We start from the raw sequence: 27,453 nt of genomic DNA on the forward strand, positions 1-27,453 counted from the left end.
AGTATTTCACTCCCAGACAGATATCTTGGATGGTAACATCGGAAGGGCGGTGGGGGCTCTGAGGACGGGTGTCCCTCATCAAGATGGTGGTGCTGCCCCGACTGCTGTAGTATTTTGCGGCATTGCCTCTCTGGGTGCCGCGTGTCCTGTTTGGAGAGCTGGATACAGCGATCACCATGTTTATCTGGGTAGGATGGGGGACAGACGCAGGGTGGCACTGGCAACATTGAAGAGACCCCGCGTGAGGGGCAGCCTGGCGGTACCCGATTTCTTGCTGCGCAGCTGCAGTGGTTAGCGAGATGGATAGGGGACGGTGGCCTGATGGTTTCTACCGCGGCTGATCTGTCCGGAGTCTTTTTTAATACCACGTGGAGAGGACTAACGAAATCCATGGAATCTGCCATTATCCGCAGGTGCTGGAGGCGATGACACCGTAGGACGGGATTGACTGCGCCGTATTCTCCAGATATTCCACTATTTTTGCTTCACTGGCTACCTGGGGTGGGAATGAGAAGGGGCCTACTCACCTGGATTGAGGCGGGGGTCAGGCCGCTGGGCGAGCTGTACGGAGGGGGCAGTCTCTTACCCTTTGCAGATTTTCGGCAGGAACATGACCTCCCGCAGTGCCATTTACTACTGCACTGTGCAATCAACCGATCCGTGGGACGAAACTGGGGAATGGGAGCTGCAGAGCCTCCTTAACATGGCCTCAGTAATTACTTGCTGACTACAGGGTGCACACATAAAGCGGTCACTAGGCTCTACAGGGTGATTGAGGAAGTGGAGGAGATTCCCCTGTTAGGATTAAAGCAGAAATGAGAGATTGATTTGGAGACGCACATACCAGATGCAGACTGGGCACGTATTCTGGAGAGAACGCCCAAGATATCCAGAAACACTAGGTTCCAGCTTATACAGTTTTACATACTCCACAGAGCTTACCTCACCCCTCTTAAGACTACGGGATCAGTTTGGAATAAGGGAAGCGAAATGCCCCCGTTGTGATATGGGGGCGGCAGATTTCCTCCAGATGCTTTGGTCCTGCCCCCGACCAGAGTCTTATTGGGACACAGTGATTGCAGAAGTGGCTAACATCACAGAGACTGAAATTACCCGCACACCCGCTAAATGCATACTTCATTGGTTCCCCACACACACACCCAGGAATAAAGACACTAGTAGATTTCAAGACCTTGCGTACGTATTAGCCAAAAGGGAACTGAGGAAAAATTTGAAGTCCCCAGGAGGCACGCAGCTCCGGGACTGGTGAAGGGAGCTTAAGAAATGGGCCAAAAGTGAGGGGACGGCAATACACATGGAATTAAGAAGGGTTCAGGGGTCCCCAGAGATGAAGGAGACCTGGGATCAGATTGTCATAGCATTACAGCGGGAGCACTTGGAACGGAGCAGGGACGCTCCCACGCAGGGTGACACACTGGCTGACTGATGCCCCCGCATGGGGCAAACCACATGGCACTTAACAAGAATAGAACAGGTCACCAGGGGATCTATCTAGGACACACACCGTGGCTAGCACAACCAGGGAGGATCTAGCACGACCAGAGGGGATATACCTTCAACACAGGTCATAAGCTGAGGGGGGAGGGAGTGGATAAGTTACATTTTAGTTGAGCATTTTACACTCTCCATTTATATATGCATAGTTCCAGGTATCAGGTGCATTTAAGTATCATAGTGTCCTGCACATCACTTCGCCGATCGGGCGCCCTAGGCCATCTGGGCCCCGCAATGGCAGAGGGGATACGATCTCCAATTAGAACCCACTGAAGAAGATGGAAAAAGCCATGTTAAAATAAAGACACTAACGCCAAGTATATCTAATGTTCTGTAACGGGGTGAACAGCTGCTAACACTGCTACTATGCAAGTTGAAAATGTATTATCTATGCTACTCATTGATGTCAATGTGTGTCATTGTTGCCTATCACGAATAATAAAATATGTTTACAAAAATAAAATATTTAAGCGCCAAGATCAGTTTAAAATACCAATAGAAACATATTTAGTCTTTGAAAATATGTTAATAAAACCAAAAGGAGTGTGACAGTCTCTTGTTCATTCTCATCTCTATTGCTTTGATAGTCAAAGCTGCCTTTCTGGGCCGGTAAAAACATGCAGAAGAACACTATGAAGCTGGTTTTGACTCTTAAATTAAATACAGATTCTAGACCCCCTTTCTGTGCTTCACTTTGGCCCTCATTAAAACATTGGCAGTAAAAGCCGCTTACCGCTGTGCAGAAGACCGCCAACACACCGCCGCGGCATTCCACCACAGCTATTATGATCTACAGCTCAGAATCCGCCACCCACACAAGTCTGCCACACCAAGGGTCAGTGATAAACTGGCGAAAACAAATCCTCCACCGCCACTCCAACAGAAATACGCCCACACTATCACGACCCACGAATCCACGCGGCCGTCTTTCAACCGCGGTATTCCATTGGCGGTACACACCGCTGCGCTCAAAATACATACACATCTACAAAACACTACCACATTGGACAATTCCAAAAACACACACCTGATACACATACCACTCCCACACACCCATTACAATATAAAACACACACCCACATCACCCACAAACCCCTACGACCACAATTACCGAGAGAAGGCCAGAGAGAGACACCACAAACTACCAAGCATCCACAGGCACACAATACCATCACCCACAGAACTTCCACGCACCTCACACAACACACCACTAAATATCACCCCACTTATCACTATACACACCACCCCACACATCACTCACACCACCCCATGGCACAGCAAAGACACCCCAGGTTCTCTGAGGAGGAGCTCAGGGTCATGGTGGAGAAAATCATCCGGGTAGAGCCACAGCTATTCGGATCACAGGTGCAGCACACCTCCATAGCTAGGAAGAGGGAGCTATGGCAAAGAATAATGGACATGGTTAACACACTGGGACAGCACCCAAGAAATAGGGATGACATCAGGAAGAGGTGGAACGACCTACGGGGGAAGGTGCGTTCTGTGGTCTCAAGACACCACCTTGTGGTTCAGTGGACTGGCGGCGGACCCCCACCTCCTCCCCCACAACTAACATGGGAGGAGCAGGTCTTGGCGATTCTGCATCCTGAGGGCCTCGCAGGAGTAGATGGAGGAATGGACTCGGGTAAGTCAAAGCTTTACTATTACATCCCCCACCCTACCTGCATGCCATAAAATACCCCCACCACTCCTACTCCTCACAAATGTCACACTATCACACCCCACCCATCCCAACACCAAGCCCTGCATGCAACAACAAAGCATGGACACCCATCACCAAAGCATGGACAATGCACATACCCATACACCCCCCTAAACCACCATCACACAAGGTCCCACACAGGAATGCAAGCACTGGGGTACACGGTCACCCACCTATTGCACACCATGGCACACACAGATGTAATAAACATCCTTTTATACCCCTGCAGGACCCCTACCCAACGTCACCGGAGAGGAGGGTCCACACATGTCCACACCACCAACAGAAGAGGCCCACAGTGATGACAGCAGCTCTGTCTAACTGGATCTAGATGACCAGCCCAGCCCATCGGGGACCTCTGGACAGTCGGGTCCCCTCATACAGTCAGAGGCCACTACAGACATTCCCCCCTCGGGAAACACCAGCACAGCACCCACCCAGCGGGCCCATACCTCTGTCCCCAGGACACGTCAAGCAGCAGTGTGTCCACCACTACAGGGAACCCAGGCTAACCCACCACCCCAACAACAACAGGGACCTGGGGGCAGTGGTAGTGGGAACGCGGTCCAGAGGGACGGAGGCCCAGGAATACAGGGGAACTGGGAGGGCTGCTATGCGACAGGCCAAGGGAACCCACCCTCTACGAGGCCCTCTCCTCCATCATGGGAGCCTACCACCACTCCCAGGAGACGATGGCAACGGTTCTGGCCAAGTTTCAGGAGACCCAGCGCCTGCAGGAGGAACAGTATTTTGGGCTTCAGGGAGGAACTCAGAGCCATTAATTCCACCCTGGGCACCATCGTAGGGGTGCTGAAGGAAGTACTCAACACCAGGAGGGACACTGTGGCACAACAAGGGGCCCCTGACACTAGCATGGACGATGAACTGCCCACCACCTCCGCCGGCGCTAGTAGACAGGAGGCACCGCCACAGGACCACCACACCAGCACCCCACCCCCAGCAGAGGGAGAACCACCCCACAAACGGTCCCTGAGATCCAGGACAAAGACAGAGAACGATGCCAAGACCCCCCACCAAGAAATGAGACCACCCTGAATGTCAGCTTACTGTCCCACTTTGTCACCCTGTCCATCCTCAAACTGGCCCAGCTCCACTTCCTATTCCCATTTGGGCAATGCACCTGTGAGACTAATAGACTGGACTCTGCCATGGACATTCCTCCACTATCACCCCTCACCATTTTACAACCCCCTCCAATATTGAGCACTTAAATAAACACCCTTGAAGCACAAAACAATCTGGAGTCAGTCTGTGATTTTGAAATAGTGTATTAGCAATTACAGTGGCAAAATGCTCTTTCAATTGTAATGTCAACATACCTATCTCACACAGCTCTAGTCCATGAGGAAACAAAGCAGATGTCACACTGTGGGACACACATCTGTGAAATCGTAAGGGAAAGTGACAACTCTGTGACCATACACTGGGTGAAAACGACAGACAGTAGAGAGGTAGTAGTGTTAAAGTACATGTAGTAGACAGGTTTGTATTCTTACCGGTATCTCACTGGAAATATTGCAGGATCACGAGTTCCTGTTGTCCATGTCCTCCTCTTCTGCTTCCTCGTCTTCACTGTCCACAGGCTCCACAGCTGCAACAACACCGACATCTAGACCATCCTCCTGCAGAAAAGGCAGCTGTCGTCGCAAAGCTAAGTTGTGAAGCATACAGCAGGCCACGATGATCTGGCACACCTTCTTTGGTGAGTAGAATAGGGATCCACCTGTCATATAAAGGCACCTGAATCTGGCCTTCAGGAGGCTGAAGGTCCGCTCTATTATCCGCCGAGTTTGCCCATGTGCCTCATTGTAGCGTTCCTCTGCCATGGTCCTGGGATTCCTCACTGGGGTCAGTAGCCATGACAGGTTGGGGTAACAAGAGTCACCTTCAAATGGCGAGGGACAACTGTTAGACACGCACTAACCTGTAGGGATATCCCCAGACCCAGACAACCATTCCCACTGACTTGCTTCCAGGTGCTCACCTATTAGCCACACACGGTGCCTCTGGAGTTGACCCATCACATAAGGGATGCTGCTATTCCGCAGGATGTAGGCGTCATGCACTGAGCCAGGGAACTTGGCATTAACATGGGAGATGTACTGGTCTGCCAAACACACCATCTGCACATTCATGGAATGATAACTCTTCCGGTTTATGTACACCTGTTCACTCCTGCGGGGGTACCAAATCCACATGGGTCCCATCAATGGCACCTATGATGTTGGGGATATGTCCCAGGGCATAGAAGTCTCCTTTCACTGTAGGCAAATGCTCCACCTGAGGGAAAACGATGGAGCTCCGCATGTGTTTCAGCAGGGCAGACAACACTCTGGACAACACGTTGGAAAACATAGGCTGGGACATCCCTGATGCTATGGCCACTGTTGTTTGAAATGACCCACTTGCTAGGAAATGGAGCACTGACAGCAGCTGCACTAGGGGGGATTCCTGTGGGATGGCGGATAGCTGACATCAGGTCTGGCACCAGCTGGGCACACAGTTCCTGGATTGTGGCACTCTCAAGCCTGTAGGTGATGATCACATGTCTTTCCTCCATTGTCGACAGGTCCACCAGCGGTCTGTACACCAGAGGATGCCACCATCTCCTCACATGTCCCAGCGGACGGTGCCTATGAAGGACAACAGCGAGCACAGAGTCAATCAACTCAGAGGTACGTACCCACAGCTTACACAGAACACGAATCATAATCCGAAAATTGGCCTGTATGTGTGTTGAGGCTAGGCCTAGGTATGTGTGACGCAGTTAGAAATTAAGCCATGTGGGCCCCTGAAATGGCGGCTGCCTGACCTGTAAAGTGGGACAATGGGATGTGAGGTAACTGCGCTGGCGTTGTACACCGTTGCGGTAGGTGGTCGAAGACCGCGGCGCAAGGCTGCATTGGTTAACATTGGACCCTATGGGTCCCAGGAGCCAATGACGATGTACGCCAGCGGTGACGGTACGCACCGCCGCGGACGTGACCACCATTTTCTATCTGTTCAATCACTCTATACCTGATCTTCGACAGGAGAGGACCTACACTGCAAGTGCCTCTGTGATCTCGGTCTGGAAGAGACAATGGCTTTTGCGTCTGGGGAAAGGGCCCCTGCCTTCACATCGGAGGAGTTGGAGAAACTCATGGATGGGGTCCTCCCCCAGTACACGCTACTCTACGGTCCTCCAGACAAACAGGTAAATACACTGGGAGCATGCTGTATGGGCTATGCCTGTGTGGAGTGGGGTGGATGAAAGGTGGGGGGGTGGGGGGGGGGGGAGACTGAGGCGTGCATGAAACGACGGTGAGTGCATGTGCATCATGGCAAGGGTAGGGATGGGGGCCAATGACTGTGACGGTGGATTTGGTAATAACTTTTCTTTTCCCCTTGTACAATTCATGTAGGTCAGCGCCCACCAGAAAAAAGATATTTGGCGTGCCATCGCCAAGGACGTCCGGACCCTGGGGGTCTACCACAGACGGAGCACCCACTGCCGTAAGAGATGGGAGGACATTCTCCGCTGGAGCAAGAAGACGGTGGAGGCCCAACTGGGGATGGCCTCCCAACATGGGAGGCATGCCCGTCGCACCATGACCCCCCTGATGTTCAGGATCCTGGTGGTGGCGTACCCTGAGTTGGATGTGCGCTTGGGGGCATCACAGCAGCTACAAGGGGGTGAGTACACTCTCATTCTGATTTTGCGCACAGTGGAGGTGTTTGGGTGGGTGAGGTGGGCTGTGGGTTTCCCTAGGCCAGGGCGAGTCTAGTAGGCAAGGTCCCCTTGTTATGGCAGACCCTGTGGCACCCCACCCCACCTATGTACAGTGCCAAGTACACCTAGTCAGGCTCCTGTGTCATCCATGTGTGCAGATGTTGTCCATAGCCTTGTAGGCCATGTCCCAGGGATTGAACAGTGGAGGCCAAGTGTGCGGCGTAGTGCAGGGGGCTTATGTGTCTGTCGTGTCCGCCAATGGTAGCGGTAATGCATGCACTCAACATGTCTTTCTTCTGTCGCCCCCCCCTTTTTGTGGTCTCCCTGTTCTTGTGTGCATTAGCATCATCAGGCAGAGGAGCAGTGGCACTGGAGCAGGAGGGAGCTGCATCCCACATGGCGCTGGAGAGCGAGACAAGGGACTCTGAGTTCACCAGTGGGACGGAGGGCGAGGGGAGCTCCACGGCGGGGACAGTAGCTGACACCAGTGACACGGACTCGTCCTCTGATGGAGCTCCCTTGTGGTGGCGGCAACATCTGTGCCCCCCCCCCCCCCTCATCTACAGGTACAGCCGCCACCCCCCCTAACAGCACCGCCCTCCCAGCAGCCCCTCAGCCTTTGCCCCGTGCCCACTCACCCAGGAGGGTGGGCATCACCTTCGCCCCAGGCACCTCAGCCCCTGCCCCAGTCACCCCTGTTGCCCTCAGTGAGGAGGCCATTGACCTCCTCAGGTGCCTCACTGTTGGGCAGTCTACCATTTTGAATGCCATCCAGGGTGTAGAAAGGCAGTTGCAACAAACAAATGCATTCCTGGAGGGTGTTCATTCTGGTCAGGTGGCCCTTCAGCAAGCTTTTTCAGATTCTGGCCTCAGCACTGATGGCAGCCATTGTCCCCGTGTCTAGCCTCCCCCCAGACCCAATCCCCTCTACCTCAGCCTATCCCAAGCACACCTTCAGATCAGCATGCACACATGTCAACACACAATGGAAGCTCAGGCAAACATAAGCACCACACATCCCACAGGCACTCAAGATCCACTGCCTCCACTGTGTCCCCCTCCTCCTCGTCTCCCTCCTCCCTCCCAGTCTCGTCTACTCTCACATCTGCATGCACTACATCTACAGCCACTACTGCCATCACCAGCACACACGTACACACCACCACCACCCCCACTGCCATTTACACATCCCCCGTGTCCTCTCCCAGTGTGTCTGTGACGCCACCTCCCAAGATATACAAACGCAGGCACACACCCACCCAAAAGCCATCCACCTCACAACAGCCTCCAGCGCATGCACCTTCACCCAAAGTCAACAAACGAACACCTCCTACAACCACAACCTCTTCCTCCACTTCCAAACCCCCTCCAGCTACCGGTCCTAGTGTTTCCCAAAAACTTTTCCTGTCCAACCTTGACCTCTTTCCCACACCTCACCCACCCCGTCTGTCTCCTAGGGCCCGACTCTCCAGGTCCCAACCTAGCACCTCAGCCATATCATCTCCGGGACCAGTGGTGCCTGTAGTCACCGGAATCTGGAGTACACCGGCCACCAGGGCAGCCAGTGTGGCACGGAGACACAGCACGGACAGTCCCCCACCAGTGAAGCATCAAAAGTTGGCCAGTGCCCGGCGGGAGAGGGGGAAGACTCCAGCCACCAAAGCCGCTCCCAGGGGTACAGGATGGAGTGCGGAGTCAGCTGCGACACCTTCCAAGGTGGGGAAGGGCCACAAGAAAGTCAGCAGGTCTGTGAAGAGCAGCACGGCGGAGAAGACTGCCATCATCCCCGCTGCCCAGGAGGCCACTGCCATCATCCCCGCTGCCCAGGAGGCCACCGCCATCATTCCCACTGCCCAGGAGGCCACCGTCAGCACCTGCCCTGCTGCCCAGGAGGCCACCGCCAGCACCTGCCCTGCTGCCCAGGAGGCCACCGCCAGCACCAGCCCCGCTGGGCCAGACACGACCGCCAGCACCAGCCCAGCTGGGCCATGAAGGACCGCCAGCAGCTGAGTCACTGCAAAGGACCCCGCCGCCACAAGCACCGCTGAACAGGGCACCGCCGCCACAAGCACCACTGAACAGGGCACCGCCGCCACAAGCACCACTGAACAGGGCACCGCCGCCACAAGCACAGCTGAACAGGGCGCTGCTGCCACAAGCACCGTTGAACAGGGCGCCGCTGCCACAAGCACCGCTGAACAGGGCACCGCCTCCACAAGCACCGCTGAACAGGGCACTGCCTCCACAAGCACCGCTGAACAGGGCACCGCCGCCACAAGCACCGCTGCCACATGCACCGCTGGCCCATGAGCGCCAAGGGCACTGACGCTACTGAGTCAGTCACGAGCAGGATAAAGCACTCTGGGCACCAAGCCCCCTCCAGAACCAGTGGAGACATCCATCCACTACCTCAGTCCTTGGCAGGATGAAGCACTCTGGGCACCAAGCCCCCTCCAGAACCAGTGGAGACTGTCATCCACTTGAGGGACTGTGGCTTTGCACTCCCCAGGATAAAGCAGTGGGCAAACCACCCACTGTAAAGACTTGAGAGACTGTGGCTTTGCACTCCCCAGGATAAAGCAGTGGGCAAACTACCCACTGTAGAGACTTGAAAGACTGTGGCTTTGCACTCCCCAGGATTGAACAGTGGGCAAACCACCCACTGTAGAGACTTGAGACTGTGGCTTTGCACTCCCCAGGATTGAACAGTGGGCATGTGGCCCCCTCGTGGATTTGGCGTTGTGCACTCAACCGGCTGAGGTGCCCCCCCTTTCCCTCCCCCTGATGTGCCTGTTTTATTGCTATCTGATGCCCCTGCAGTGTTCTCTCCGTCATGGTTGGGGATCTTGTGTGGGCCTCGCCCATACCGTGTGGGCCCAGTGTTCCACGGACTTCAATGGAGCACTACCTGGACTACAATTCTTGGTGTATATTTTGTTTATAGTGTATATATGTATATTTTTTCGGACTGCATTTTCATATATTACAATGGTTACACTCATTTTCTTTGGTCTTTGCATTCTTCCGGGGGGGTTGGGTGGTGTAACTATAATGTATCATGATGTATTAGTGTGTGTGTTGTCATGGGTTAGGGTGGAGGTGGGGGTGTTGTGTGTTGCATGTGAATGTCCCTGTTTTTTCCCTTCCCCCTCCCCTGTGTCGTAGGTGCAGTACTCACCGTGGTCTTCGCCGCTGGCGTTCGTGCTCCTGGTAGAGGAGCAAGAAGATAAGGGCTGGCAGGATCTGCAGCTCTGGTTCCATGGCATCCTGGTTCCTCGTGGGGTGTGTAGAGGTGAGCGTTTTCCCTTCGAAGTCCTGTTTCCACCTTGTTTTTGTCCGCAGTGAATCCGCCCCGGAAAAGGTGGCGGATTGGTAGGTTGTGATACTGTGGGCGGTACTTTGTCCTCCGCCTGTCTGTTGGCGGTGACCGCCGTGCTGTTTGTTTGTACCACCGTGGCGGTTGGAGTGTTAAAGTGGCTGTCTTTGTTGGCGGTTTCCGCCATGGTCGTAATTCCAATTCTTTTACCGCCGGCCTGTTGGCGGTCTTACCACCGCTTTAACACCGTCCGCCAGGGTTGTAATGACCACCTTTATGTCTGCTATGCAAGTTTGGGCTTCAGTAGTCCTAGTTAGCCTCTAGAATAGAAGGATCCTTGATTATAAATCACTTGTTTATTGTCTTGTAATTCTTCCCATGCTTCATATTCTTTTCGTCAGGTTGGTGGAGTCAAATATATACTATCTGTAGCCCATATGCTTTATTGTTTTTACTGTCAATAGGATTAGATTGTTCGGTTTGACGTTCTTGAAATAACTGTGCAGGGTATACATTGTGCTCAGCAGAAAAAGTCCGGATTCAAATAGGACGCTAGGGAATTCTAAGGTAAGGAATCTGCAAGCTAGAAGTCTCAATCAGATTATACATTTTTGCGGGTGCTAGATGTACCACGTGTTCATGAGGCCTTTTTGTTCAGGTCTCTTTTTTCCCCTTTACTGCTTCTCCCATACTTTCAGTGGTCAGACTTTCTTGAGGACCAGTCGGTGAACTGACTTTTGTGTTCTCGTGAACAGGAAACCAACTCGGTCTCTTGTTTCAACGTTAACTGTGGGGAGGCTCATAATCTCATCTACACTGCAGATGATGACTTTGTGTATAATACTTCTTGTTCCTATATTCACCATGGCGCAGATTTAGTGCCGTAAATTCCATTAACGACTAGCATGAGCGGTGTTGCTCTCCCTGACAAGTAAGTATGTCTACCTTACAATAAATATGCACTCTGTACTATTTGTTCAAGATTTTGCTTTGTTATATTTAAGTGAATTAGGACGTTTAGAAGCCCAGATCCGACTCACATTGGTTACTGATTTCTGCATTAGGTGAAGCACTGAGCAAAGAATACAGTGTAGGGCATGTAATATCCCTGATGTCTGCATTTCAATAACTAGAATGTAGATTTACAGGATGAATTTCTTGTATGAAAGGAGAGATGATCCTTGCAGCACTTTGAATCTTAAGGGGAGTAGTTAGAAGGATCTGCTTCAAAGATATCCTCCTTAATACGACAAACTTTCTCTTTGGGCCAATTAACTTGTAAGCCTGGGAAAGTAAAACTACCCATAATCATAATGCCCCTCCTCTCGTGGCCTCCTCTAGTCTGAATAGCTGCTGCATTCAGCTGCTGATTTGAAATGCTTCAGTATACTGAAGCTCAACTATCAGTGAGGACTAGTTAACTGGTTTCTTAGTACCATTACATTTTGCCATTGGTCTGTAAATCACATTCAGTGATGCTACTATTGTCTTCTGAGTATTTTAAAGGACAGATTTACATTGATGGAGAACGAGCTGCAGTATAAATTACAAAGGTGGACTAAGAGCATTGTTAAAGTATGCTTTTACCCTTTAGGAGCTTGACTTAATATTTTAAATGTATCATATTTCTGCCAACACAAGGATGTAACCATTATTCTTGACTGTTTTACTGCCTGAGAAAGCCAAAAGAGCAGTAAACTCCACTTTACAGAATTTGTTCCACAGTTCATAAGAGGGAAAGAATGATTGCTTCATAAAACAACATCATTTTGATGATGATATGAAAAATCTTGAAAGTCGGCAGGGTTTTACTGAAAATTCATGCAAATTTCATAAGGATCCAATATAGTGCGTCAATAATTATCAGTGCTGGGGTGCCAAAACGTGAACACAAAGATCAGAACAGTTGGAATTAATTTTACTAGTACTTGGGGAGGTGGGGCCATGTCCCTGTTAATATGGTCCTCCAAGTTCCAAAAGGCAATAACCAGCTTTAATCCATACTTCCTTTAGCTTCAGTGCACTCTAAGAAGATGATTTGATGAGACTGGTTGCAAGCCGCATTGGACACTGCCTCCATGCTCTGACCTGGTACAGGTCGGGCATGCATACATTACTGCTGTAAGCTCTGCAAGCCTCCGCTTCACCATCCCTCGCCTGCTATTGTCCTCAGCTCCTAGAATAACACAAGTGTTGCATATGCAGGAGATCAAAGAAGCAGGGTGAGCTTCAGCTCCATTAAAGGATCCACCAGCCCTTACTTTTGTTCAAACTCTTTCCAAGCTGTCATATGATGAAGCAGCAACGCAAAACACCGGTGGAACCAAGGCACAAGCATGTACAGCTATTCCCACGAGGCATGCAGATACAAGAGAATTGGCTGGGACTGAATAAGCTACTTCAGTCATATACCAGTCCACCAGGCATATAGGAGTGAATGTAAAGAAGGCTTGTAATTCTGGGATTCACTGCCTACACGTTTTTAGCACTCTTAGCCACTTGTCCTCAACTCTTGAATGCTATCACTGGAGTCAGACTGCCCTTGTCCCCAAGTTTTACACATCTTGCACCACTCAAGCGCTTTCAGCATGGGTACCCTACACTTTCTGCACCTCCCCTGCGCTCCCCAATATTGTGCCTCACACTGGCTGCAAAGTCTTGTGCAATACAATCCCTGAAAATGAAGGGGAAGATACATAAACGCATGCACATAAATAAATTCAAAACATTTCCCTCACAAACTTACTGTTCATTTAGCTATCAGTGTTTGTAAATCTATGATTTTCTATGGGAATTCTACAGCAGTGGAACGCCAACTACCAGGGGAGACACCTGATAGGGCAGGAGCCCTTTAAACATTTCTTCGCGCTCCCGCTGCGCGGGGAACGCCAACTACCAGGGGAGACACCTGATAGGGCAGGAGCCCTTTAAACATTTCTTCGCGCTCCCGCTGCGCGGGGAACGCCAACTACCAGGGGAGACACCTGATAGGGCAGGAGCCCTTTAAACATTTCTTCGCGCTCCCGCTGCGCGGGGAACGCCAACTACCAGGGGAGACACCTGATAGGGCAGGAGCCCTTTAAACATTTCTTCGCGCTCCCGCTGCGCGGGACGCGCGCGGGCGAAGCCCGGGCCAAGGGCGGGCCCGTCTTGCGCCCGTCATCGCCAGGAGGAGACTGGGCTGGGCCACCCCCCTAAAATTATGTTCTTTTTATATTTAGTTCTGGTATAGAGGCCTCTGTTGCTAGTGGTGTAATTTTCTATTACCTCCTATTTTATAGGGGCTTCCTTTCCTTACAACATCATTTGTACTTGATAGTAGGCTTTTTGGGGCTGGGCTATTTTCTTCTTATAATTGTGGTTGAAATTATCTACTTTACTAGGCCACCGGTCAGTCGACATGGGGAAGAGGAAGGCCGATGAGGTAGCAGTATCCCAATCTAGGGTTAAAAAACCCAAGAAACGTTCTGCCGGGAAAATGGAGGGATCTTCAACCACTAAACTACAGCAATTCAAAGCAATTGATTCACTGTTTGAAGAGGTTGAGGCTATATTGAGGAGTCCTTCCATTGTTGGTCCTTCTAGACCAGATACCACTCTTCCCAAAAAGATCCCAGATCTCTTCAAGAAAAAAACCCAGTCACAGAATAGAGGTTAAAGTTGATTTACACCCTTTTCCTCAATCCCAGGGTGTAACCCCCTTACCTCCGGAAACCTCATCACCCTTGGTGGGGATAAATGGTCATCTAGCCGAAGAAGATGCACCCCATGTGAGGTGCGCGTCCCCTCCCCCTATTACCATTCCTTGTTCAAATAGGTTCTCGGTTTTGGCTTCAAATCCTGTAAGTCCTGGTCACTTACAGACCTTATGCGAAGAAGGTTCTGTTAAAAACTCTCTGGATGCAAAGATGGGCAACAATGAAGTTTCCCAGTTGGATATTATTTCTCTGAAATTAGATGATGTTAAAAGTCTATTGGTAACTTTGATGAACAAAATTGCTGGACTTCAGGGCCAAAAGTCTGGTTGTAACTGTAATGTGCCCTATAAGTCTGTCCCCTCGTCTGATCTTCTGATGGATTCCACAAAACCCAGTCCCCTCAGTATAGGTGACAAAATGACATCTTCCTCTACACATAACACCGTTAGATGTATTAATGATAATTCCCCAACATGTGGCAGGAATGGTAGGTTTGTTTCTCAATCCATGTCTTCCGCATATGAGCGAAAGTCTCAATCAGGTGTTAATAAGGGTGGATTAATTTTTGGACGGGGAGATATAGTTATTTCACGTCCAAAAACTTCTCAGTTAAATCCAGGAGGAACATCCTCGGTTGTAAGCTGCTGTGTTAGTCCCCGTCCTGCCACTAATCCTGATCATATGACATTATTGCAGACGCACGTCCCTAATCAAAGGTCCAGAAGGAGGAGGGAAGTCGCGACTATCTATTTAACTAGGGTACCAAAGCTACCTCAGGGTAACGGAGAGTCGAGTGATTCACTAATTAACAAAGTGATTCACTGGATTCGTTCACAGAGGAATTGCCGCTCTGTTATCCGGTCTGATATATGTGAGGCCCACAGACATAACCAGTTAGGGTCAGAATTTGATTACATCTCGATTCTCTTTAATGATTATAGTCTAGCTAAAGATCTCCTGGCCTTTGATGCACGGACACGCACACTATGTATTGGTAGGGTATCGAATCTTAGACTTAGCAGTCAGCCGCCAGGGGCCCCGCTATCCAGAGAATGTTGTACATCCGGAACTATAGCAGCTGGGGCTATTCCCTCCCCAGATAATTCTGTTACTTCTAAATATGAGAACCCTTCCCCCCCACTCTCTGAATTGGACTGACTGTCTGCCCCCTGTACAGTGCTTCCAAAAACAGTAAATGATGTGTGTCAATTTATAGGGACTTCGACTCCTGCCCTACCTATGAGAACAAAGTCAATATCTCCACCTCCTAAAATTAACATCATGTCCTGGAATGTAGCTGGACTCAAGCAAAAACTGGATGACCCGGAATGGGTAAGCCTTGTAAACAAACAAGATATCTGTCTCTTCCAGGAGACATGGACTAAAGAACAGTTATCCTTACAAGGCTTTACAACCTATTTCTCTGCTGCCCAACCTGCCTCTGGTGGATTCGGAAGACAGATAGGAGGTTTAATGATTTTACTGAACAATAAGTTAGAATGTGATCACTCTGTGATAAAGTTTAACTCCTTTGATCTGCTGGGTGTGCAACTTACATTCCGTCCTGGCTTCAAAATTATAGTTTTGAATATTTATGCTAGATCTGTTCCCCGTGGGTCTGATTCAATTGTTCTTTCCCAGTTGACGGACTACATAGACGCTTTGGACCCTTCAGTTTTTCTGATTATAGCAGGTGATTTTAATTGTTCTTTTGTGTTGGACAACTCCATTAGCAATCTGACTACTGAGGAGGACGAACATTGGGGTATTCCCCAATCTAAAGAAATGGTACTTTCGCCTGTTTCCTGTGTTGCATTCCAGATGTCTTCCCTTTGCCTGAACTATGGCCTGAGAGAATGCAATGGCCGCACTAAATCTGACTCAGAGCGAGCCATTACTTTCAAGCGAGGGCTTTCCTTTAGTACTATTGATTACATTCTTTTGGACATTAGGCTATGGTCAAGTTCACTTGATATGGAAATTTTACCTCGCTTGGATAGTGATCATAATCCTTTGTGTCTTGCATTGACTAATCAGGCATTTTTAAGAGTCCAGCACTTAAGGATTACTAATGTTCCATTCCCTCATTTGAACCATAGACGCTCTAGGGTCTGCTGGCCAAAGGTTGAATGTAACCCGTACTTAATTGGGGAAATTTATTCATCTTTTTTAAAACTCTTTGTAGATTATGAAGATCAAGAATCCTTGGATATTCCTATTATGGCGATCCACACTAAGATGGTCGATTCCCTTCAGGGTATCTTCTATAAGGAAACTTCCATTAAATTGAGACCCGCTGACACCCTTCGCAGGGACTGGTATAATCAGGACTGTGCGCAAGCAAGATCCACCTTAAAAGAGGCTGTTAAAAATTCTACGCATGCGGCTATTAAAGAGGCTCGTTGTAGGTATGCTAATGCCCTGAAGCGAGCCAAAAGAGACTGGGAGAATGAGACATGGCAGAAACTGCTTGCAGCAGTCCAAAGTAAAGATGATAGCTCTTTTTGGCGGTTGTTGACCTCCAGTTCGAAAAGGGGTAAGGACGATATTGGGTTGCATATACAGCCCGAAAGATGGGTGTCCTACTTTTCTGAAATCTATGCTTTGCCTGTACAGCAAGCTCTGGAGGACCCTGCACATGTCGAGTGTTGGGCTGCTAATAAGATCTCAACTGAGAGAATTGTTTTTACCTTAGCTGAAACCACAGCTGCTATTGATTCTCTGAGGCCAGCAAAAGCCCCTGGCCCGGATAAGATTCCAGGGGATTTGTTCAAATCAGAACCTAAGATATGGGCATGGTATATCAATTTGTTGTCTAATGCCATAGCAGCTGGCAGCCCTATTCCAGAGTCTTGGCACGGTGCTGAAATAATACCGATCTATAAAAAGGGTGATACAGGGTTGCCTGTAAATTATCGACCTATTAGCCTTATTGATATCCTTCAGAAGACGTTTGCCAAACAAGTCTTAGTGAGGCTTACTGACTGGATTCAAGACCAGCAAATTTTGTCTCCTTTACAGGCTGGGTTTCGGCCCAAAACTAATACTATGGACCAAGTTTTCAGGGTGTCATTACTGTTCTGGAAGTATGTCACCTTATCTAAGCAAAAACTCTATGTGGCTTTCGTAGACTTAAGATCTGCATTTGATCTTGTCCCAAGAGAGAAACTGTGGGAAGTATTGTACAAAATTGGTATCCCAGGGAACTTAGTGCATTTAATCCAAAGATTACATGAAAAAACATTTGCACAAGTAAGATGGGGCAATCAGGGGGAACTCACAGACAAAATAGACATCAAGAGAGGAGTGCGCCAGGGTTGCGTTCTTGCCCCAACGCTATTTACACTGTTCATCAATGAGGTGGTGCAAGTCGTGTCCAATTGTCAAAATGACGCCCCATCTTTGAATCACCATAAAATTCCAATTTTGTTATTTGCCGATGATTCTCTCTTGATCTCCAGAACCCCTATGGGCCTCCAGGTACTCATGGACAAGTTCAGTTCGTTTTGCGGTGACTACGGTCTGGAACTTAACCATAGCAAAACTAAACTCATGACTTTGGGTTGTGGCCCCACCAAGAGATATTCAATATTTTACAATGGAACGCCCCTAGGTTTGGTAAACTCTATAGATTACTTGGGGGTGAGAATTAGCAACAATCTGCATTGGGGGGCCCAAATCGACAAAAGTTTGGCTCGCCTGGTACAGTCATCTGGAGCCATTCTTCGTTTTCATAAGTCTACTTCTGAGAGAGTGATTACTCCAATTATTAAAATTTATAGAGCAAAGGCACAAAGTGCTGCGGTCTATGGGGCAGAAATTTGGGGGTCCTCAAACACTGGCAGGCTTGCAGTGGGGGAAAACAATTTCGTGAGGTCTACTTTGGCCTGCCCTCGCAGTACCCCACTGCTGCCATTGTTCTGGGACCTTGACCTTCCACGCATCACAGATGTAGTTGCCCTACGACCTCTGCTTTTTTGGGTCCGTGTTTGGTCCACCCCTGAGTTATCCACATACAAGGAGTCTATCCAAGACATCTTGGATAGACCTAATGTACTCACCATTCCCTGGTTTAATCACATCTCTAAATGGTTTCACAAATTGGGTCTTAGTGAGCTATGGAGTCATCCAGAAAGTATAAGGAAGGAGCAGAAGAATCATTTGAAAACGGTATACTGGACTTACGTCAGGGAAAACTATCTGCTGTGCCTTACTCACGGCAGATTGACCTCACAATTTTTTGATTTTAAATGGTATCCGTCTTTTGAATCTTTTATGGATATAATTCTTGACCCATTAAGTAAGAGTTTATATATCCAGTTCAGATATGGTTGTCTGCCTCTCAAATCATATGGCAGTAAGTGGAGTGCAACTACAAGATCTGATTTATGTCCGAGCTGTACCCTTAATCCAGAATCCATTGTACATTTTATGTCCTGCCTATTTGATTGTGCGTCGAAAGTGGTTACGGCCAGTGTGTAGGAATGTGGGGGTAAGACATTGTATTGTTGCCTTAAGAATTCTGATGAGGGAAAGTTCCCCCCCCTTGCCCTGTGCGGTTAGTAGGTACATTACAGCTGCCTGGCATGTACGTACTAATCACTTGGGGAAAGTTGCTGATGCGGAACTTACTTCCAAATAAGGACAACATGAAAAACTGACAATGGAATGTTTTAGTCATCAAATTTTAACCACACACCTAGACTGGAACAATACCCCATGATTGATTTAAATGACAGTCAGTAGGAGATTAGGTGTTTGGTTTTTATGTGTTTTAAGGCCGTAAAGGATGTTCTTTTTTTATTCCTCTTATTTCCTTTTTAACATAATTTTTACTTATCTTTTATCTTTCTACCGGTGGTTGTTTTGCTTTTAGGGTTGAAAGTAACCAATAAAGCTATGTATGTACAAATATAACTGTGGGAGAAAACAATTTTGCGAGGGCTTTGGTAGTGTGCCCCCGAAGTACACCACTGATCCCAATGTTTCTTGATTTGGGGCTAAACCAAGTAGCTGATTTAATTTCCCTATGACCTCTATTATATTGGATAAGGATTTGGACCACCCTGAATTGGATTTATACAAAGCATCATTGCTTGACCTGCTAAAGAGACCAAATGCAGCTATTATTCCTTGGATTAAATATGTGTCCAATTGGTTTTGTATCTTGGGGTTTGGAGATTATTGGGAGAATCCCCCAAAATTAGTGAAATCCCATAAAACTGCTTTGAAATCAGCTTACTGGTCCAATGTATGGAACAATTATATTTGTTGTAAAACTCATGGTCGATTATCTAATCTTTTTATTGATTTTAAGTGGTTTCCGCAGTATGAATCCTATTAAGATATTATACTAGATCTACAGGGCAAAGGTTTATGTGCTAGATTCCGTTTTGGGTCCTTACCAATGTTGTCTTTAACTTGCAACTGGGGGCCAATCACTACTTCAGATATATGTCCGGCTTGTGGCGGTGCCCCGGAAACAGTTGAACATTTTATGTTTTTTTGCCCAACATATTTTTTTCCACAGTCAATATGGATTCGAAAAACCTGTAGGGAAATGGGGCTGGAAAATTGCAGTATAGCAATAAGGGTTTTAAAAAAGCCATAGATCAAATTAATTAATTTTAGCAGTCAGCAAGTTTTTAGTGGCAGCATGGCATATACGTGATCACCATTTTAATCAAGGACCCACGAAGCGTGTCCAGGCAGGATTTTAGATGAATACTCTGATATCACATGTATGTATTTATTTATGTGTTTTTTTTATAAAATTATTTAATCATTGAACAGATTATAAAATGAGTTGAAATTTTTCTTTTAATGTATGTGATGCTTTCATGGTTAATTGACCGAATAAAGCTTGAATTGCACCAGCATGGTATTCCAGTACAGTTGGTTTTGATTGCCTTCATATTATAGTCTATGTTTGAGTGGGATCATCAGTGGTGTACATACAATAGCAAAAGACTACAATTACTGGCCTTGCTATGGTTTACGTTTTAGCTTCACTGTGCCATTACTTGACCATCCATATGTAAAACAAGTCAACAATACTTGAAGACACTTAACTTGAACTTTTATGTGGAATGCGTTGTAGTCTCTGAAGCTCGGGCTTAAGGGGCGTAATGACAGTAGCCTCTGAAGTGTGGGCTCAAGGGATGTAAAGTGAAATGAAACTGGACTAATTGTGTACATTGGAGAGAGAACAGATATAAATATGAAGTGACTCATACATGAAGTAGAGGTTCACAAACAATGAAAAAACAGAAGGGTTACTAAAGAGATACACTGCACCTGCATGTAATGGCTGGTGTGACGGAGTGCTGACACATCATGAGCTTTTGTTTTTTCCATTGAGGCTTTCCTAGGTCCAAAGTGGCAACACACTGGGGGCTGGAGGGGGGTTGGTATGAGCCATATTAGAACCAAGGCTCTGCAATTTTAACCATCTACTTTCAAAACTATCGCTACATTCTCCTGATCAGCAGTACACATACCCATCAAGAGCGCCTTTACAATGTACTGCTGTAACAACAACCACTTTGTCCAAAACCCCTGGTATAGGATGACTTGGAGGTCACCAATGCAATGCAAGAACAGAAGCAAAGAAAAGGCTACTAAAGACATGAAGTGCACCTGCAGGTTTGATGGAATGTTTCGTTTTTACATCAAACAAGGTACCTATATCTTGGCATAGATCTGCCACATTCCTAAAACAAACCAATTACTAAAAATAGGATGGCAATGCCTATACTTCTAAATGGCTGTCAGCATTCAATTTTAGCAGGGCTGTGTCATTACAACACGACCAACTACACTGGACCAGTTTTTACTGCCTAAAACTCTTTCGCCTATATCTCCATACTACAGTCAGTTAAGCATAATAAGCAACAGTAAAAGCAAAATAAACACTGTAAATACTCAATGCTGATATGGCAGTATGAATGTAGACTTGCCAAGACAGAAAAAGCTTAAAAACATGGTGTCAAAGCATTTTGCTGCAGACCAAATTAGGTTACAGTGATCAATTAAACATCAATCCCGGCTTCTGTGTGGACTTATTTCCTGGAAGAGAAAACAAAAATCTGAAAACGTTAACACACTGTTAATACTTGTAAAATAGGTGTTTTATATGGTATACATATAGTTCAAATTTCACTTAAGCAGCCAGGTCTTAACCTACTAAGGGTATTCACCTACACCTGAAGTCAGAAAAGTATTTATATACTACATTTGGACAGAAAACACACTTCTTTGACAAAAGATTGCTTTTATTAAAACAGTTTTTTTCCTCAAGGGTGCACCAATACAAAACAATATTCATCCAGAAAGGGACAGGATAACAAATAATGGTTATAATTATATTACACTTATTTGCCAAGAAGGCAAGCTTCCTTTTCAGCTCCTGGTCATAAATACATTCTACAATTCGCTCTGATATTTTATACCAGGTCCCCATGATCAATAGTAATTGGTTATTCATTTCCTCTTCGACTCTTCTTGTGGCTTTTCTTTGATCTGAAAGACCAAAGCAACTTTTATTTACAAACTTTAACATGTTAGCTATGACGATAACTTATTAAAATGAGAATTTAGGCAAAAAGATTTGTTAGGACTGTGAATGCAAATAACATATACGTGTATTTTAATGTGTAATATTAGTAGCACCAACACTTTTGCTGAAAAGTACTTACAAAATCTTATCAGCCTTTACCTAGATCGGTGAGTTTCAAATGTTTAATAAATATTACCTCATTTTCCTTTAATTACCAAGGTTTGGCATAAAGCCCACATCCTCCATTTCAACCAATACAACGAAGGTTATGAAAAATTATTAGTTTTGTATTTTTTTTTATTACATTTTTAAAAACCAAATACAGCAGGTAACTCAGAGTCTCAAAACTAAGCCTCAGCCCACTACATTTTCGATAGCCTTACGGTGATCACATATTAGACAGAACATGCAATCAATTATTCCATTGACTCAATAGCCCCAGACGCCATATTTTCATATATTTGGTTTCACACTTCCTCCATTTATGCACTATTCTTTCTGCAGCAACACAGTAAACCATGCTCCTATATCCGTCTCTCATTTTGTGGCGACTCTCGCTATGACAACGGCATGCTTATCTCTTTTTGCAGTCAGCAAGCCAACCCCAAGCCAAGTTCTCTGTGCCCTCGTATTCATCAAGCCATAACCGATACCCAATAATTGCCACTCTGGCGTTGGGACCGGGCAATACACCCAAGGAATCTGACAGATTCATATATTGTCTCCCATTATCTCTTGGTAGGGGGCATTCCCATATGAAATGGTAGAAGGTTCTTACAGACCCCTTACATCTAATGCACGGTAATTTGTCCCCCAGCCCATCTTCCAGATCCATGCTGGGCTGAGATAGGTTCTATGAAAATAATTAAACTGAATCACTCAACAATTTGAGAGAACTGCAAGTATTCTAGATGTCATTTTAACATTTTGTTTAGATTATGACTCCATTTCGTCTTAGGCCTAGTTGGAAAATGACATCCTTTTACTTCCTAGATTCTAAAATATGGTATTTATGATGGTCTTTATCTTCCTAAGGAGCGTACATACGTCTCATCCTTTTGAACCGTAAAGATGTCATATCCCTGCGGTAGTGACACACAAACAATGTCATATCTTCCAGATAGTGACATACAAAAGAAGTCATATCCTCCTGGTAGTGACACAAATAAAGGTTTCTCGTGTGAAAGCAGCCGGAGAGAGGTGCCTTTTTCGAAGGTCAAATAACAGCTATAACCCAAACAGTGTAGTCTGTATTTACGCATTTTTATCTTATGTGGGCATATATCTAATCTATACGATTATATCAATAAATTCCTTAAGAAAGATAAGGTAGATTTACTATAAAAACCCTCTGAAATCACCATGAAATCTGAGTGGTCTTCGCCCAAGATTGTCACATCTGATGCTGCCTGAAATTCTCCCGACAGAACCTGCCAGAACGATGCGGTGCTGCAGCCTCCAGTCTCATGCTGTCGCCGAGAGAAGAGTTATGCCCAGCTGTTGTGTGTTTTATTTCGAGAGAACACTCACTTGCAGCCCTCCTGATGGCCAAAGCACCTTGCTGTAAACACATATGCAGTTTGCTGACTCTGATGTAACTCTAGATGCATGTTAATCTACCCTTATAGTGTAGTGCATAAAAGAAGGTGTTAGGTTGATAAATTGTCTTACTATGTTGGAAATGTTTAGATTATTCTCATTGTTGGTCACATGCCTCAGCACTGTAATACATCATATTCTGTGTGCTTACGTTTCAAGGGCAAAGCAATAGAATTAGAAAGCTGAAATGAACTTTTCATCACAAAGTGTCTCTGACTTAGGGCGGTGCTAATGGTGATATTCTAAAGACTGAAATTGGATTTGGGTTTCGGTTTCCACTGCGGCCCGAAACCTTCACAGGACTGTCAGTAACCTAGTAAACACTGATGCCACATTACGCAGACAGCTGAGTGGGGTTGTGTGTGGCTACAACAAGCGTTGGTGCACTAAACTAAGTTCAGGCATCTGTGGGTGGGAACGTCAGAGTTTGTAGAACTAAGCATATAGATTCAGTTTAAGCAACAAATATGGTTGGTAGCACAACTAGAGGAGTTTATGACAAATTACTGATCTGACGCCTAAGAGGTAACTATCAATCTTCTGCCATGTGGGTAGCTAAAAAAACTGGTGTATGCCAATCGTGGTGAAAATCAGGACATTCCAGCTGTACCAGCAGAGGAGAGGAGCTGTTTAATGGGAGGCAGCACCCTAGGCTGGGGATGAGTTGAGAGAATGCACACTAGAGGAACTGGGACCTGGCAGCCAAAAGTGTTCCTTTTTGGATAAAGGATAGTCGTTCTAGCCCATTTAGGGAGCATTCTCTTCTGCTCCCAATGTTCTAACAAGGTACTCACGTGAAGTCATCCAAAATATGCAGTGTTCACTTACACAACCACTACCAGGATGTTAACAGTAAACCTTGGGGCTACATAGGGTTTACTCAATCTATTCCAAGCTTGTCAAAATGAACAGTTAATGTTCACCCAATACTTCAAATGAATCGTACTGGTCAATGAAATACATGCTAACAGAGTAGCAGGATCAAATAGCTTAACAAGCATATTCTGTGACATACAACCGCAAGCTGCTGCCGTAGCACAAAACAAGCATTGTCAATGCCAATCTGGCTTGAATGTCAGAGGTTAGTTTGCAGGTTATTACACTGGGAGTCATTACATCGGGAGCACCTTTACATTGCGTGTTGTTTCATTGGTAGAACCTTTACTTCGCAGAAAGGTTCCTAAGGATTACTTTAAACACGCTCATCACCCACATATTTACATTCCATTTTCAATCCAAATATGTAATTATTTATTTTGAAAATATATATTTATTTTCCTGAAAATAAAAACAAAGGTGACAGGGACGTTTTAGTTAGGTTACAGTTAGGTTCAGATTTTACACACAAAACCACAGAAATTCAGCAGTGATAGTTATCTCAAGTAAATATAACTTGTGCTCTTAGGTAACTATAACTCACACCGTCGCCGTGCACTGTTAATTACCCCACGAATTACGTCACTCATGATATCTTATAAGACATCACTGGTTATATCACGGCAACATTTGCAGTGAAATTATTGATGAGATGACTGCATGGCGGGCGTGAGTTCTAATTACCTTAGGACACAAGTTATAGTTGAGACAACTATATCTGCTGAATTTCTGGGGTTTTGTGTGTGTGAAATGTGAACCCAACTATAATGTCCCTGTAACCTTTGTTTGTTTTTTTTTCAGGAAAAAACTAAAATATCTTCATTAATGCCTTCTCTTTCTCCTCTCTCTTAACTGTGTAGGTAAGTTATTTATAAAAAGCTGATAATTGACATGCGATGTAAATACTCCCCCGTATGTTAATGACTCCCATGTAAAGAACTCGGAGTAAGGGTGATGTACTGTGTGGCTTGCATTCTAATTTATGTCTGCAATACACCCAAGAATGCAAAGGTTGCAGTACTTATCTGCCTGCTCATTTCAATAGCTACAGAAAGGTAAAACCTATTATCATTGGTTTTTTTCGCAGGCACAGTACTCAAGATAGAGCATCTGAAAGTGTACTGTATTTCAATGAGTTGCCCTTGAGTTGAGTATAGTTCATCCTACCAATGCATAAATTATACTCTGGCATGGCAAATCCTATTGCACAAAGACAATCAACAGCATCCTCTCATTATACAGCACAAATGTTAACAGCAAGAAAATAATACGATCTTACCTATTTTTCTTACTTTAAGTTACTAACAATATGCTGAAATAGTATATTTCAGGATGTTCTATTAGACACCGTTTAGGGAGGGAAAAAAAGCAAAATTCATACCTTTCAGGTGACTTAGAATGACTCCTATGTCTATGGCTTCTATGATGCCCTGAAAAGAATAAATTTATTAATTACCACTGAATAAATATTTCCAGCATTAACAAAAAACCGTTGAAACGAAGCTGATATTTAAAACTGAGAATATCTGTTCTACGAAGTAATAAGTCTGCAAACTGCAACAAAGCTGTAAACTCGTTTTTTAGAGTAAAACTGACAACCAGAGCCTATGGTGCAAAAGAAAGTATTAGAAAGGGAGTTTACTCTTTCATTTCAAATCAGATGACACACAGTACATACAACCACTTTTTCATTGATGAAAGGTCCTTTTTATATGACTCTACGATTTGATGAAATTTGCTATTCCCGCATACTGAAATCCTGTCCTGTTGTATTAATGGCTTTCATACCCTGGTTCCATCAGATGATAGTTTTGCGCTTTTTGGCACGGAGTTTTAAGTTTGCAGTAGCTAGATTTCCCAGAGTTCACTCAGTTGCTGATTAGAATCCCACTGTTAATTAAGTCAACCACCATTTATTGGTTATGGTCTATTATATGTTATTCACATTCCTTTTAGTGGCAATCAGCCTTATTATGTCATGGTAGAGTATATTCTGTCTGGACTGCCCTTTTGTCAGATCTAGAAAGCCCGTGAATAAAACTGTTATTCTGTATGTTTTTGTAGAGTGTCCACAACACTCAGATAGCGTATAGCTCGGATGAATGTAGGTAAATGTCCAAGAGTAGTAGTTGAGTAAGAAAATCTTTTTGTTCCAGTAGGTCTTTTATTCGGTTTGTTAATCGCGAATCCCACAGTACAATCAAAAACGGCACAGCCAACACATGTTTCGTCACAAATGTGCCTTTATCAACACTAACAAAGTATATATGAGAGGTACCTGTATGAGAGATGACCCAAATTGAAAATGTCACTTACCCAGTGTACATCTGTTCGTGGCATTAGTCGCTGCAGATTCACATGTTTGGCACAGTCCGCTGCCTGGTGTTGGGCTCGGAGTATTACAAGTTGTTTTTCTTCGAAGAAGTCTTTTTGGTCACGGGACCGAAGGACTCCTCCCTCTTTGGCTCCATTGCGCATGGGCGTCGACTCCATCTTAGATTGTTTTCCCCGCAGAGGGTGAGGATGGAGTTGTTTGGTATAAATAGTGCCCATGCAATGGAGTGAATATGTATGTATGATAAGAGTTTCTAAAAATTATTTACAAATGTTCAGATGTTTAAGGTTTATGATCTACTTCTAAACGGCTACAGGCTTCCCGGGGAGGTGGGAGGGTACATGTGAATCTGCAGCGACTAATGCCACGAACAGATGTACACTGGGTAAGTGACATTTTCAGTTCGATGGCATATGTTGCTGCAGATACACATGTTTGGCATAGACTGTAAAGCAGTTACCTCCCCTAAAAGCGGTGGTTTAGCCTGTAGGAGTTGAAGTAGTTTGGAATAATGTTCTTAGTACAGCTTGGCCCACTGTAGCTTGTTGTGCATTTAGTACGTCTACACAGTAGTGTTTAGTAAACGTATGAGGCGTAGACCAGGTTGCAGCCTTACATATTTCGCTCATAGGAATGTTTCCTAGAAAGGCCATTGTAGCACCTTTCTTTCTGGTTGAGTGTGCCTTTGGTGTAATAGGCAATTCTCTTTTGGCTTTAAGATAGCATGTTTGAATGCACCTGACTATCCATCTAGCAATGCCTTGTTTAGAGATTGGATTTCCTATGTGTGGTTTTTGAAAAGCTATGAACAGTTGTTTTGTTTTCCTGATTAGCTTTGTTCTGTCAATGTAATACATTAGTGCTCTTTTGATGTCCAATGTATGTAGTGCCCTTTCAGCCACAGAATTTGGTTGTGGGAAGAACACTGGCAATTCTACTGTTTGATTTAAATGGAATGGTGAGATTACTTTTGGCAGAAATTTAGGATTTGTTCTTAGAACTATTTTATTGTTGTGTATTTGAATAAATGGTTCTTGTATGGTAAATGCCTGTATTTCACTTACTCTTCTGAGGGATGTGATTGCAATGAGAAATGCGAC

General features: G+C 45.8%; 1 protein-coding gene across 1 annotated transcript in view; it reads right to left on the reverse strand.

The window, feature by feature from the left end:
- Positions 1 to 21,238: 21,238 nt before the first annotated feature.
- The window catches only part of PRPF38A (pre-mRNA processing factor 38A), a 94,460-nt gene continuing 88,245 nt past the window's right edge, over positions 21,239 to 27,453 (reverse strand). Inside the window, exons 9-10 of the mRNA XM_069232669.1 lie at positions 25,400 to 25,448; positions 21,239 to 21,506 (exon numbers count right to left, since the gene is read on the reverse strand). Of these exons, the coding sequence (XP_069088770.1) occupies positions 21,464 to 21,506; positions 25,400 to 25,448 (92 nt within the window). The 3' untranslated portion in view covers positions 21,239 to 21,463. The remainder of the gene's footprint in view (positions 21,507 to 25,399; positions 25,449 to 27,453) is intronic.

Source organism: Pleurodeles waltl, chromosome 4_2 (genome assembly GCF_031143425.1).
Source record: "Pleurodeles waltl isolate 20211129_DDA chromosome 4_2, aPleWal1.hap1.20221129, whole genome shotgun sequence".
Taxonomy (NCBI): domain Eukaryota; kingdom Metazoa; phylum Chordata; class Amphibia; order Caudata; family Salamandridae; genus Pleurodeles; species Pleurodeles waltl.